Here is a 15,909-nt window from a genome sequence, read left to right as displayed (position 1 = left end):
CAGTGAGACATTTCAGGGTAGAAAATGTGGATGTGATAACCTCAATCCAAGAACCCCTGACCGGTTGGCACTGTCCACTCTGGCGGTTGTATGTAGCGTATGTGTAGCTACATACCACGTGAAAGGCTCTGGTGGGGAGAGGCAGCCCGGAGAGGCAGCAGGGACAGTACACTGATTAAGAATAGGTTTCAGAGTAACAGCCGTGTTAGTCTGTATTCGCAAAAAGAAATCTGTAGCTCACGAAAGCTTATGCTCAAATAAAGTGGTTAGTCTCTAAGGTGCCACAAGTACTCCTTTTCTTTTTGATTAAGAATAGCCGTGTAGATGGGGAAGGCACTGCTCAAGCATGCAGAGAACCATGTAGGGTACGTACGCTGAGATTCTGGGATGTCTGCTCTATGAGCTTAAGCAGTGCCTTCCCATCTACGGTGCTATTTATATCCAGGCTAGGGAGGCGTGCGGGGTCTGTCTACACACCACTGTAGACGTAGCCTTAAAGAGATGGATGCCAAAATCTGAATGCTTGTGCCCCCCCCTTCTCCGTTGTTGTGAGGTGATGCTTTATCCCAGGTGACATGGTCATGTCCACTGTTCCCTCTAAGCTGTGCGCGTGTGCACACAAACACACATCCTAAACCCTGCGCACACGGCAAAACACCCGCTCACACACACATTTGCACAGAAGAACAAAAATTTGCACGGAAGAAATTTTTTGCGCACACAGCCTGTCAAAAATTAGAGGGAACATTGGTCATGTCCCATAATTGTTGCTCTGTAGCTGATGTCCATCACTGAAAGATTTAAGGGAGGGATTTAAACTCATGACTCTTTGTCCAACACTGAGTGCTCATTAAATAGTCTTTTCCTTTCTCTCTCCTAGAGTGTGAGCCGATAGAAGCAATTGCAAAGTTTGACTACATTGGCCGAACTGCGCGAGAGCTGTCCTTTAAAAAAGGGGCTTCTCTCCTCCTGTATCAGCGAGCCTCAGATGATTGGTGGGAGGGACGGCACAATGGCATCGACGGCCTTATCCCTCATCAGTACATTGTTGTTCAAGACACGTATGTAGCCTTTTATTTTATTTAACATGAATTCTGTAATGCGGTATTACACCGCCGTGGGTTTGGCTCTGGTGTCTACAGTTTCAAGCTTAACAGAGTGAAAGTCATCTCTGCTACTTGTTTTCGAGTTAGTCTCTAGGAACACATAAAGACCAAGGGTAGTGACCACACAGACATTCACAAGTACAAGGTTTAGTCGATTTTACAAGTGTTATTAAAGTTACAATTAAAGTTATGATTACTCAAGCATATAGAAATTCTATACAGACCTATACACAAGTTACAAATATAGTCATACTCACATCTTTAACAACAGGGTTAGTGTCTGATGGGTCTCTCATGGCTTGATTATCAGTAGAGGGATGGTTCCTCCTGGAGTCTCCCCTAGGGAGCTCAATTTTCCCGTTCTGGGTACCCCCTTTTTATAATGTGATTTTTGTCAATACCTACATTCTGCGCATGTCCATAAGAGTCAACCCTCTTTTCTCTTATTGGTCTGTGTCCCATGGATACTTAAGGGACCCCAATTTTCTGTAGGCGGTGTAAGTTCCCTTTATTCTCATTAGCATTGGCGCACAACCTGTATCCTGTGGTTAAGACACATGTTGGAGACAGATAGGCCTTCACAGTATTTTTATTATCTAATATTAATCTTCTGGGTAATTTTACACCATATTACCACTTGGTACCTCTTTTCCCATAATCTTAGTGGATTGGATTATTTTCCGGTCGCTTATGTCATCATCTCTTGTCTCCAAGGCCTAAAATAGCTAAGCTAAAGTCTTGCAGGCCTCAGCCTACAGGTTCTTGCATTTCAGCTTGTCATACTCATGTCTAATACTTGGTATACTTGGTTCCTCTAAATACTGATCAATCTTACACTTTTATAATCCTACAAATTAACTCTAACATACAGTGATATATGTAATATAACATACTGAGTGATCATAACATCACACAATAAAGGGATAATAAACTAAAATCATTGGCTACACTTAGGTTACCTCTACAGTGATCCAGGGTGGGTTGCTGAATGCCTGGAAGATTTGGGTACAGTTAAATCTTATTTGAGCAAGGAAAAAATTTTCAAACTCAGTGATCTACATTGTGATGCCCAGGCCTGCAGTGTATTGGGATTATGTAGTCCTGATCCCACAAGCTGCTCCATGCAGGAGCAATGCCATTGAAGTCACTGGGGCTCAATGTATGTGCTGGGTTCCACCTGCGCTGAGCTTGTAGGTTCAGCATCTTTGTCCTCTAAAAGTAGTAATTGCCTGCCTAAGGAATCCCAATGCACAGCTGGGCTCTCAAAGATAGGCACAAAAATAGACTTCATAATTAGAAACAAAACGTTTCCCTCACAATGTCGTGATGATAAAGAGGGGGTGGAGGGGGCACAATAGAACCTTCTGAAAACTTAAGGTTGTGTTTTTGTTTGTGGTTTTCTTCCCCTCCTCCTCCTCCTTAGTGAGGATGGTTCCTCTGAAAGATCCAGCCCCAAGTCTGAAATAGAAATCAATTCTGAGCCACCAGAAGAAAAAGTGACAGCCAGAGCCGGTGCCAATTGTCCAAGTGGGGGTCACGTCGCTGATATTTATCTTGCAAACATCAACAAGTAAGAGCAATCTTGCGTTTTTCTACTTGGTACAGAAATTTTGGTGCTGAGCATTGTAGGACACTTCTGTCTTGTGAGAGGCGTAGGAATAAGTGGTACTACTTCCTCTGTTTCCTCCTCCCTAGACCTATCCGTACCCCACCACTCGCTCTCTAGCTCCCTCTTTCTCTAGCTTGGCCCACGGTCACCTATTCCCCCACCTCAGTTCCACATCATCCCCTGCCCTAAAAAGATGAAAATCTGAGATCCAATAGTACGTACACAAAATAGTTATTTAAATGTTTGTGTATGTAGCAGAGCCACAAAGATGATATTCTTGCATTGCTGTTGATTATTTGTTTATGCTAGAGTATGAAGGTAGTAGAAAATAATATACTGAGAAGATCAGTAGGCATGCAGAGGGTAGACAGATAATGCATGGAGGAAATTAGGAAAAAGATAAACAGGCTGGAGAGCGCACATGAGATGACAACAGGAGAAGAAGGACTCCACAAAGGAAGCATGGCAGGGAAAGGACATGGAAGACTGAGGATACAATGGAAAGACTCTGTCAAGGGAAGTTTGAAGAGAGAAAAAGCATTAGAGCTTCAAGACGTATGTACCTATGCCTTCGAATAAAAGAAGTGAAGAATTAGGGGCACTTCCAATACCATGTAAACAGGAAAAGGAGTCAAGAAGTGAAGTGTTAGACCAGAAAGGCTCCAGACGGGAACTGTTCTCCATGGTAAGAGGATGGCCCCATCCTACCCAGAAGATCTTAGTCGTCATCGCCTGACTTGTTTTGTAACCCCCTTTCTTCTATTCCAACCCCATTGTCTGTTCTTATCATTTGGTACCTCTTCTTTAAATTTTAGATTATTTGCTCCTTAGGACAGGGATCGTGTCTTTTTTGAAAAATGTACCTTATAAGACATTGAGCACAGTTTTGGGTGCTACAAAGCACAGATGAAAGAGAGATCCTCTGTTCAACCGCCTCCGTGCCATCCATAATGGTCTCTCATTTATCTCGCACTTTTTACCCAAAGGAAGTTACTATGTATGTACAGTGCTACTGAAATAACAGCTGTCCTCACTTCCAATTTTGCCTGTTCAATGAAAAATGATGAGTAGCCTGAGGCTGCGTTGATGAAAATCTGAAAGATGAAACTGGAATGAGATGAAGTGTCTCACTTTTTATATTTATTTATTTTTAAGGCAGCGTTCTCCCCCAAATCTTTCAGATTCTCCCATTATTATAAAATAGCATGCTGTGTTACCGAAGTGTCTTTCTCTGCAATAAATCTGTGCCTTAAAGCTACTAGTACTGATGATTGTAACATTCTAGAATGGAATGAAAATATTAACCTTTAATTAGCCTAACAGGGAATCTAGGGCAAAGAGAGAAAATAATCATTTTAAGTTTGCCACTGTTTGTATTAAATAATGGGCCAGATCCTCAACTAATGTGAGTTAATCCAGCGCTCTTGATATCATTGAAGCTATATCACTGTGCACCAGCTTAGGGGTGGACATTGTCATATGTTCAGTGAGCCATTAAACTACAGAACTGTACCAGTTATGGAAGGATTTGTATAATGAGCAGATGTTCTGGAGGCTCACCATCTCTCATGAACGCTGCACCAAAGAGAAGAGCTCCTAGGGCTTGGTTAGGTTTAGTTCATGTTTTCCTTTTACCAGGGAAGGTGTGATATTTAGCAGCGTCATACTTGCATTGTGTTTTCTTTAGAAATGAATATTCTGATCTGTGCAGATCTGGACAAAATAGGTCAGATGGTCTCCCTGTCGCAGTTGTGCCGCCCACTGAATTTATTTTTCTGATGCCGAAATCCAGCTGGAACTAGAACTTTCTAGCAGTTGCTCACAGGGCCTGCGCTATATATAAGTTTGATCCTCTTTAAAGGTTCCTCTCTCTTGCATCACATACTCCTGCTACGAGGACCATACATCATTTGCTTGGAGTCATTCTTTCAGACTGCATGCTACTGGGTGGGGATAGTTGTTTTTACCAGTTAACCTATTTCGCAGCACCCTACACACCTGGAGCGCTATATAATTAAGCCACCATGGTCTTGTTCAGTATAGAGAAGATACATTTACTAGAAACAGGAAATGACTATTATTAGCTTAGCCACACTGAAAGGTCACCAGCTATACTTGGTGTAAATGTCGTCTTGCCTCTGGCCCATTAGATTAGACTTTTGACCCGGCAGCTCAGCCAAAAATACTAGCTCTGCTGTTCTAATATCATGAAAACAGGCAGCCAAACGAGCTGACGACACAATTATTTTAGTTAAAAGTACAAAATCTTTGTTTCATAACCATGTGTGAGCAGGAGCCCCACTGGAGTTACTTCAGTTAGGGTGAACTGCAAAGGATGGGGCAGACAATCCCCAAAGCTAACGGATATTCCAGTAATTAGATTTACCAGACCAGCACAAAACAGCTTCTGTAATACCTCACCGGTTACCCAGAAGCCAACAACAGTCCCCTTAAAGTAACCCAGCCTTAGGCCTCCACCCAGACACCCAACTCAAATATGGTGAGGATTACTGAAAATTTTATTCATCATATAAAAAAGTTCTACTAATCCCAAAGGATCGGACACATTACCTCCCGGGTTAATGAATATTCCAGATCTTACCCAAATACACGCTTACAGCCAATCCTTATTAACTAAACTAAAATTTATTTAAAAAGAAGAGAGTGAGTATTGGTTAAAAGGTCAGTACACATACAGACATGAGTACAGTTTCTGAGATCAGATACATAGTAGAGATGATGAGCTTTCTAGTTGCAAAGAATTTTTTCAGAAATAGTCCATAGGTTATAGTCCAATGTTCATATTCAGGGTGATCCAGACAGGTCTGGGGATCTCAGCCTTAGGATTTAAGCTTCCCCTGCATGAAGCATCAAGCAGATCTGAGATAAAAAGGATCAGGACCCAAGGGGTTTTTATACAGTTCCAGGCCTTCCCTTGACAGGTCGGAGTCCTTAGGTGAACAATAGGCAATCATGAAGACTTTGAAGTAGACCTGTTTCCTAATCATCATGGGTAATTAGCTTCATGAATTAACAAAGCAACTGCCTGTTTTTCCACCATTTGTAGGTGATTTGCTGTACGTGTCAAAGAGACAAATCCAGTGATATCACTATGTTTACAGTTCATTTAAATGTTTGGCGGTCCTTCTGATCTCTGAATTAACAGAATACGGCATAGACAGGAACTGTTTGATTACATTAACATCTAATAATGTATATGTAAACACACAAAAACACAAACATTATCTACCAAAATGTCCCCAAGGGTTGGATTTGGGTCACGCTTTTGTTTTAATGACAAGTGTTGTGGTAGTGATTTGTGTGAGTGATAGTGACAACCAGGCCACCTTTGGATCTCTTTCCATTGTCCTCTGTGTTGTCTCAGGACATCTATATTGAGGTATGGTCCATCCCCGACACCTGCTTGTACTGACTTGTTTTGCTTCTGTGTTGGAAGGCAACGAAAGAGACCAGAGTCAGGCAGCATCAGAAGAGCGTTCCGTCAAAGCGACAGCCACGGACTGGCTAGTTCACTGGTGGAACCGGCCTCCCCAGGAGCCACAGCTAGTTCTAGACCCTCATCTCAGCCCATTATGAGCCAGAGTCTCCCCAAGGAGGTACCAGATAAATGCTCCATCAGCGGCCACGGCAGCCTCAATTCTATCAGCCGGCACTCATCTCTGAAGAACAGGATAGACAGCCCACAGATCCGTAAAACTGTGACTGCAGGCAGGTCAAAGAGTTTCAATAACCATCGGCCCATGGATCCTGAGGTCATTGCGCAGGTAAAGGGGATTGCTTGGCATAAAGGGTTCAGTGAAGTTTCCCTTTTGTATTTGTAAGGGAAGCGTGTCATGATTTTAAACCTTACCCAACTCCTCCTGAGTAAACCACTCCTTAGTGTGGTGCCTCTATCCTTCAGGCTTGGGGAGAGGATTGTGTGTTCCAACCCTTGGCATTTGTAAGCACTTCACGGGTTCATAGACAGATGCTGAATTCCCTGTGCTTGTCACTCACTCTTCTGCTAAGCAACGTGTGTATCCACCCACCTAGTTATTTCCCTAAATTTCTCATAGCGGTTACTGCACAACAGATGCACTGGGCTCGTGTGGGCAGTACAAAGAAGTGGGGAGGTCGCAGATATGCACAATTCAGAGTTTGGCTTTCTGCATTTTTGAGCCATCATCTATTTGTGTTGCAGCTTTTCTTACTGTCTCTGCAGCTGAGACATGGGTTGTAGGATATTCATTGGTATATTTATTTATAATTGGTGGGGCAAGGAAGCAAGAATTTGTGATACCTGTCTCTTTGGCTGCCTGTTACAATCAAATGTTTCAAATTCGAATTGTGGATTAGTTTTACAACTTGTATCCTTTGCATTAGATTAATAAAATATTAACCCTCTACGTGTCTAGAATCTAATCCTGTAAACCTATGTCGGGGAAGTCCGTGAGACTGCTCACATGAGAGAGATGATAAATGGATGAATCCTTTACTAAATAGAAACTTCTGCACATTTATTATTCTACAGTTTCAAAGGTTTGGGTGTGTCCATCACCAAAAGTTGTACTCTGATTCCAAAGCTGTCAGCAAAACATTAAAGAAACCAAATTCCAGGGCATGAGAGAAGCAGGGTATTAAGTGTCAATTTTAAACCCTTTCACCAGTTGAACAAGCTTGTTGGACTGTGGTTAGATGTTAGAGGCATATGCAGTAGTGTAATGAAAATAAAAGCAGACTTGCCCCATTCTTCTATTTTCATAGTGCTGTATTCTGGTACTTGCAGGTTTCAATGTGTGGTAAAAAGCCACCTTCAAATAAAATAGTCTTAGAAGTTTTGATTTCTTTAGACAGGTGTTTAAGGAATGTGGTCGGGTGTCTAACCAGTGTATACACAGCTGTTCCTTAACCCTGCAGAGATGGTGTTCTGCATTTTAGACCAAGTCAGCATACATGACAAGGAGAGGGAAATCTCCCCTGTTCGGTTTTTCTGCTCAGCATAGAGGGAAAAGGGGCTTTGTTATTAGTTCATCTTTAAACCCCCCTACTATTTTGTATCTCCCTCCGTCTTACCTTTGACATGAGCACTTTTCTCATAAAATCCTCATCTCTATGCACAAAATCTCTCCATCTCTTGCATCTTCGGGACAGTAATGACCTAGGTCAATAGAAAAAAATAATCAGAAATTCACAATGAAATCTCAGCTTGCACTGTCCAGAACTGACCAGTGCCAGAACACATCACAGAGCAAATCTAAAACACCCAGGTGCTTGAAGTAGAACCTAGATTGCAAGGAGTGAGAGCAAGGCAGATAAATGGGTAGGCATTACAGGCTCTAGCTGACTTCCTCCTACTCACTGGAGGATCTCCCCTTGCCCCTTATTCCAAACTGTCGATATGTCTACACATGCTTGCCCTTGCCAGCTGTTCTCAGTGTGTGGTGGATCGATCTAAAGCTAAGGAACACTTGGCTTTCAGATTACCAAGTCAACTCTGAGATACACAAGAAGGCCAGTTTCTAAAGTCTTCTGGAACAAAAAGTGATGTGATTTCAAAAGCACCCCAAAAGGCGTGGGTGGGTGAAAATGAATAAAACACCTTTTTACAGGCAAATCAGTGGTGGTAGATATTTTATACTTGATATTGGATTATTGTAATGTAAACATGGGCCTTTTGCCCAGAATCCAAGTGAATATCTATTACATCCTCTGGTTTTTGGGGTTTTTTTTTTTTGGGGGGGGGGGGGGCTATATTTTGTCCTTGTAGTATCTTTAGCCTGCTCTGTTCCATGAGATGGTAATGTACAGATCTCATTGTCTTGACGTTTTTTTTCTTGTGAGGGTTGGTTGACACAAATCAATCTTTGTCTTTCAATTAAACTGTCACTTCGTTTTTTCTCTTCAGTCTCTTCTTGCCACAATATCAAGTCCAGTAATTCATAATTCTCTAGTGGAAACAAAAGTTTTTAAAAATTGGCTGCATTAAGTGAGTGCTCCCTTTCATGCCACATCATGTCAGTTCAGACACTAATAATCATCTTACATTTTTACATATCTTTCATAGTTGTGTGTTGCTTAAAACCTGTTTGGTCTTGGTATATGGTTGGAGGTGTCAAGCCACCGTCTCTGGTTCCCTCTACCACTCCTTGACTGATCTACCTCCCCTGCACCTAAAAAAGCTACCAAGGAAGCTAAAAAGTTGTAGCTAAACTGAGTCCTGGAAAAGCTAAATCATTCTACACTCCCATGAATTCTGTTCATGGACAGTAGACTCAATGGACTCCAACCCATAGCTGAGGTCTTAGCAAACTTGTAGGTCTCAATATAGCTGAGACTAAAACCCACTGACTTATCAGTCTCACGAAGTTCTCTATACCTCCTGGTTACTACCTACACTATTATGTAAGCTGGAAGGGAAATGCTGACAACTTGTATTTTACAAATGTCTCCAATATCTTTTATGGATTTTAAAAGCTCAATATGATTTACAGGTCCAGTGCAATGTCTTCATGGGGGATACTAGCCCTTGCATATGTGCAGATCCAATGAGATGGATAGGTAACCCATGCAAACTCCAGCATCGTAGGATGCTATCACCCTTAAAGGATGTAGGAAGGAGTGAAAAGCATGATTTCATCCTTTCAAGGAGTTACTCTCCACAGTACCATTGGAGGATTATCCTTCTGTTTATCAAAAAAAAGAAAGACAAGAATAGATCCATATCAATTGAAACTGCAGGTTTTTTTTTCTCTGTAGTTCAGCCTAGGAGGGATTTTATGTGTGTCTTTGATGGCCTGGTGAAAACATAAGAGAATTCAGGAATAATAAAGCATAAAACTAGCCTTAAAAAAAATTACTTGATTAGTTTCCCTACTGCTGTTAATGTTATATCACTAACTATTTTCTATATGTGCAGCTAAATACACAGTCAATAGTCCTAGCATGTGCAGTCTAACACTGGTTTTGCTTTATGGTAATTAAGGTCCTATTAACCCTTAGCTGCTGCTGATTTGCTGACGCCTGGAGCTGAAGAAAAATGAACTCTCTCTGAAATTGACTCCTACAGAACTGTGTGCTTGTTGTTGTGTATCTAGCCCCTGCGATCATTTCAGTCTTTTTTTAAATCTTTGCAGGACATAGAAGCTACCATGAACACTGCTCTGAATGAACTGCGGGAATTGGAAAGGCAAAGCAGCGTAAAGCACACACCAGATGTTGTCCTCGACACCCTGGAGCCTTTGAAAACCTCCCCTGTTGTGGCACCCACCTCAGAACCTTCCAGCCCTCTGCATACTCAGCTTCTTAAGGACTCCGAACCAGCATTCCAGCGGAGCGCCAGCACTGCTGGTGACATCCCATGCGCCTTCAGGCCGGTGAAGTCCGTCAAAATGGCTGCCCAGGTTAAACCTCCAGCAACGAGGCCGAAGCCTGCAGTTTTCCCCAAAACAAATGCCACGAGCCCTGGTGTTGCTTCTTCCGCATCTCAACAGCCTACTGACAAGTCCTGTACTGTCTGAACTAGAAGCCCCACTGTGGATATAATTTTGTTGTTTCAAATGAGGGGACTATATTAAAGACATATGAAAATTCCTATTTAACTAGTTTCGGACTTCTGCTGAAGGTTAGTTTGTAAGTTGTGACTGCCAGGAATGCTCCCTGGGAGCGAAGACGTGGGTAGTTAAGCCTCGCCACATGCACACCACATCAGCGTACCTTGCTTATGAAATACAGACAGAAAATAGAACATCAGGTCACTGTGAAAGTGGTGAGGCCAACACAAAGGACTGATGAATTGATTCTCAGTTTATAGTTGATGCCTTGTTCGTGTTTGGCCACTGAGAGAAGTACTCAGTGGTGCCATGTTTTGGATACTGGTGTAACGACTTATATATATTCAATTACCACAGGGAAACAATCCAATAGATTTTAGTCTACTGCATGTTTTGGTACCACGAGTTATGTGGAGCTTGGACATGCCTGATTCTTGTGCATTATTACATTTCCAGCTGGTGCCACTGCTGTTAAGGGTCTGTCTCGATTTCCATTACATCCTTTCTCTTTCAGCAGTCTTAGCTCTTAGCCGTGTCAGACTCTCCCCTTGATTGAAAGTTGTCATGACAAATACTCAGCTCTGGAACATGAGTTCCGTGTTGTGTGTTGGTGCAGATTTAAATAAAGCCAATCTATTTCTGAGTTTTAGGAGGGGAAAAAAATATAATTGCTGAGTATGGCCACCGTGCAATTGTTTTGGTGCTCCCGTATTTAAAAGCAGGTTTGTTCTTTTAAAATGAAACTTTCAGGGCGTTGGACTATAATGCACTGTGTGCTGTTCAGTGGGAACTTGGAAGGTGGAATGTAAAAAGGAGTTACCTTCTGACAACCAGCTGCTGTGCTCTCACAAGAGTGGCATTTCCTAACCTGATCATAAGTTGAGATGGGCTGAAACGGAAACCCCAGTTCTGAACATCCCTAAAGCTGGATTCTGAAAGTCTTTGCAGCTTGGCCCTGTTTTTGATTAGTAAACACTTCGTTCTATGGCTCTCATGACTATGAACTATTGTGGAGGACCCTGGCGTAAGGAGAGTGGTGGGAACATGCTCTATGGGTGATTGGCAGTACAGTGTCCAGCTCATAAATTGCTTAAATACATATTTCTACGATAAATCATCATGCCTCCAAGCGATTCTGCTGACAAATCAGTGACTTCTTAGTATATATGTGTGTGACAGACTGTGACTGCTTCAGCTGCTAGCAGGCTATGTGGACTCTTCTGTACTTTCATGGCAATATATTTTCCAGAATGCTAGCATACGTTTAATGAATTTTAAAAAATGGGGGGGGGAGGGCATAAAGGCACATGCTGTGTTAAGGTCATGGGTCTCACAGCCCCACCAGACCAAGGGATCTTGCAACTGACTTTCCATCCTTACCTCGCCCATCATGCCCAAATATTGCTGGAGTCTGACTAGTCCTACCGTTTCTGTTCTCGTAGTTACTCAAGCAAGAACGACATAAGGAAGGTGACTCTCCCCACTCTAGTTGAGTGTCCTTTGATTTTTGTGGGCCTGAATGACACCTGAACTTTGGTTTAATGCAGATTGTGATTTTTAACGAGCATTGTAATAAAAACAAGCTATGTTGCATCTCTAAGAACGAGTTGGCCTTAAACATCCACTTCTAATTCCTTTTAAAGGAGGTTACTTGGATAGACCCTGTTTTTCAATCTCTTTGAAAGAGAAGAATTTTTTGTATGAATGCTTGTGTAAAAAGGACTGATTTTCTCTGTGACTTAAATTATGGAGACATGAGAAGTTCATGGACTACAGGAGAAAGAAACCCCTGAAAAAGATTTGTTGGGACCATTTTAATTGTTTATTTCCTTTAATTAACATTTAACAACCCTTATCTTTTTGGAAACACTGCACTGTGTGTGTTACTTCTGTCAGATCTTAACCTGTCCATATCAAAGGGAATGAAACCCAACTCTGTGACCAGCTCATTTGCTCTCAGGTTCAGGTGGACTCCTAACACCAAGGAATCTCAGTCTCTTTTTGGAAACTAATAATTTTAAAAAGCAGCTAGTGATTTATTTTTCACTCAGGCAAAGCTTTGTGGCAAATATTTTATTTTGGGGGGATCATGACCGGCCAAAGGGAATGCATGTCACTACGCAGGGAATGAACAGAACAGGATCTCTTGGTAAATTCATTTTCACTCACTCTTTGCAATGCCTTATTTTTTTAGTTTATTTTATGCGTTGCATTCATGTTAGCAAGGGATGACATCCAGCCATACAAGGCATCTTAGGACAGGATCTCATGTCTTCAAGGCTCACAAAATGAGTGGAAATAAGGTTTAAAAAAAAAAAAATTCAGGTTACTCGAACAGCCCTTGTCTGCGTATGGAATTACTATGCCAATCTCTCACGACCACAACACTGGGAAGATCCTACTGACAAGAGGAATAAGAACTTATAATCAACAATATCCTGTGCAAATCAACTGGAATTTCAGTATGCACTGTGACTTACACTGAAAACGTACACCTAGCAACGTGGCAGTCTGAAGGGCATCTTTTCTCTTCCATGTTGTCTGGGCCTATCTAACCAGCATGAAACACATAGACAAGTCACAAGTGGTTTTTCTGCTGCATGCTATGAATTCTGTGGGGCAGGAGGATAGTTTGCCACAAAGCGTGACTACCATTTGTTGAGAGAGGGAAAACTGGAAAAGACCGTGCCCGGAACATGTCCACTGGACATCCTACTGAAGAGATCAACATGGCGAGGAGAAACAAGACACTGTGTGTTTGGGTGGGGAGGTTTCTATGTTACTTCACAGAAGAAATATTAGATCTTCAGAGAGATGCAGTTACATGTGTGTGTCAGATTAATGGTATATCCCTTTAAAGAAAAGAAGCGTTGATAACTGGAATAATGTATGTCTGCTTGGTAATACTCTGTAAGAACATAAATCTGTCACTTATCAAATGATGGATTAGAATAATCCAAAGCAAAACTTTTAAAAATAAAACACGGTTTCAGGTGATGGGTCAGTAGTCTCCGCAGCACCAACCTGGTATTTTTCCCATCCCCAGTTGGGTGTTAGGCAATGTGCTTTAGTGATTGCTAAATTTCTGCCTCTCTCTGGTAATATGAGCTCTATAAAATTAGTCTGTGTCAAAAGAATGAGACATGACCAAAAAATGTTCACTTTATCTGTACTGGATGTTTGATTGCAAAGAAAACCATTAGATAATTACAGTACACTGTGACAGTGCAAGAATTCTCCTGAATATATTCTGATGCCTGTTTAAAAGTAGAGAGTCTTCGGGCTTCCTGTGAAAAATACCTCATGTGGTCTTTTTTAATGTAAGTGTGTTCTTACACATTTCTGTGTTCAGATTACAAAGTCTGACAAACTCAAAATCATAACACTTGAGAGTTCAGACAGGAAAATCTATCCCTTGAGCCTCCGCATCTTGTTATACCTCGGTATCGGGTAAATTTCATCACTAAGATACATTCCCCACATCAGGGAGAATTCTGCAATATTGGACAAAGAGATGGGTTAAAGGTGGAGTTTTAGTCTTCACTCTGTTTCTTTTGTGTGTGTTGGTCAGAACTTCAACACTTAATTGAACGTGGAGTGGGCTTTGGGACATAAGGGTGGGTGTGTGAGAGCTCGCTTGAATTTTTCAGCAGAAGTATGCTTCCCTATAGCAAACACGTCACAAATTCTGTATATATGTGTCTACCTGATTGACTGAACTGGCTCTGTCAATTAATGAAACACATATTGCGGCTTTTTTAAGGTAGATTATTTCCCCAGGAGGGTATAATGCTCTAATAAAGTAGCTGGGGATGGGTAAATATCTATTTAGACAGTTGGTTCAATAGATCTCGGCAAATGCTGAGCACTCTGGCCCCAGTCCAGCAAACCAATAAGCACGTGCTTAACTTTAAGCATGTGAATAGTCTCTTTGAAGTTGAGAATGTGCTTGTTGATTTGTTGAATTGGGGTCTTATGGACTCAGCACTTTGTAGGATCGAGCCCTGACGCCATAGGGACTTGTTCCAAAACACAAATATGTCCTCCTTGGGCCATGTGCCACCAGCTAGGAAAACTGTGAAGCTAAAATGAAAATAAAAACCCAGAAACAAGCTGCGGGGAGCGTTCAGAACAGAAACTAGTTTTAACACAATGTTTTGATGTTTTTTTAAAAAAACCTTTCTGTGAAATCATCTGGTATTGGCTGGACATCCCATGTATGTAGCATTAGTTACCAGGAGACAGGTAATTCATGGGTGTCTTTAGTGAACCAGTAAAAGAGACAGGACTTCACAAAAGGAAACAATTCTTAAACGTTAGGAGTTAAAGCTCATTCTGTGCTGAATTGCTTCCTATGTCTGGGCAAGAGGAGGCAATAAGCACTTGGTGGTGAGTGTAATTCCACTTTGGTTTCAGCCTGACAGATCATCTCTCAAGGTATTTTCTCTCCCACATCATCTCTTTCTATGTGCAACCACTTGTACTGGGAAATGATACTTGACCCACCCTCTTGTGCCCACACAAAGGCTCAAGGGAGCCATTATAAACAGTCTGCTGTGAAACGCACAAATTACTGGGTGTGCAGTAGCTGCTTTTCAAACATTCACCTCCGCCTGTTCACATACAAATGCCAAGAAGGAGATGAATGGATTTTTTCCAAAGCTTCGATCTAAGATTGCATTTCAATTGATCTAGCGGGAGCCAAAACAACTGTCTTCAAAACTGGAAAATTTGGAGTTTCTCATGCTGTACCTCCAGTAACTTGTTCAGGGCAAATGGATTTCCAGTTTTCCAAAAATGGATTAACAAGAGGAAGAGTCCCTTCTGTGCAAATCCTGGATAGTCCAAGTCTCAGTGCAGGGTAAACATTCAGCAGTTTGCAATGGAAATTAGACGGACCCTTTATTTTAGCAGCTCTGTAATAAGTGAACTTCACCAGCCTTTCTCTAGAGGCAGAGTGCTATAATCTGCATAAACTGAGTTCCCTGGAACTGGGCTCGGAACATGCCAAACTGCTGGAGCAATACTTGTAAGCAACAGGTTCTTTAAAAGACCAGCTATGAGAAATGTAGCCAAAATAGGGCAATGGATGAAACTGTCTCTTACAAATTTAAACAATATCAGTGATGTCTTGATTCTACTGTATGTAAGAAAGTTTGATTGCAATCCAGCAATCCTTTTTAAAAAAAAAAAAAAAATCTCAATCTCACAAAGGTGGGCTAGGGTTTGTACAGTGCATTGTTCTTTGTTTTTTTTATTAACAGCCGCTGTTTAATGGGTTGGGATGAAATGTTCTTGTTAAGGCAATTTCCATTGTTTCATGTCTTCTACACCAATATATATATGGTGTACATATTTACTTTTGAAAAAACTGTGTAAAATTGTACTTTGTATATACAATTATGTACAATATGGAGGTACATCTTTTTTTCCCCTTTTGGTACAGTCTTGTACAGTATTAGAGGAGTACATGTGTTGGAATTGGTAAAGCCGTACTGGAGGAAACAATGTATCCGTCGTTATTAGCAGTAGTTTTGGAGAAATAAATGTTTTGGGTATGGTGGAAAAGCTGACCTACAGACCATAAATGATGGGTGTGAGTATAAGTTGGAGAGAGAGAGGCTGCTGGCAAGGATGAGACCAT

The 15,909-nt window shown here is 41.5% G+C and overlaps 1 protein-coding gene across 3 annotated transcripts in view; it reads left to right on the top strand.

Annotated features, from left to right (window-relative positions):
• SRGAP2 (SLIT-ROBO Rho GTPase activating protein 2) overlaps positions 1-15,874 on the top strand; it is a 211,219-nt gene extending 195,345 nt beyond the window's left edge. For all 3 annotated transcript variants that reach the window (XM_074936354.1, XM_074936353.1, XM_074936355.1), the window contains 4 exons: positions 881-1,061; positions 2,530-2,676; positions 6,173-6,500; positions 9,849-15,874. In XM_074936354.1, coding sequence (XP_074792455.1) covers positions 881-1,061; positions 2,530-2,676; positions 6,173-6,500; positions 9,849-10,232 — 1,040 coding nt within the window. In that variant the 3' untranslated portion in view covers positions 10,233-15,874. The remainder of the gene's footprint in view (positions 1-880; positions 1,062-2,529; positions 2,677-6,172; positions 6,501-9,848) is intronic.
• Positions 15,875-15,909: the final 35 nt, after the last annotated feature.

Source organism: Natator depressus, chromosome 21 (assembly GCF_965152275.1).
Source record: "Natator depressus isolate rNatDep1 chromosome 21, rNatDep2.hap1, whole genome shotgun sequence".
NCBI classification, from domain to species: domain Eukaryota; kingdom Metazoa; phylum Chordata; order Testudines; family Cheloniidae; genus Natator; species Natator depressus.
The sequence above is the reverse complement of the archived record's forward strand: the minus strand, read 5'-3'. Positions and strand labels throughout refer to the sequence as shown.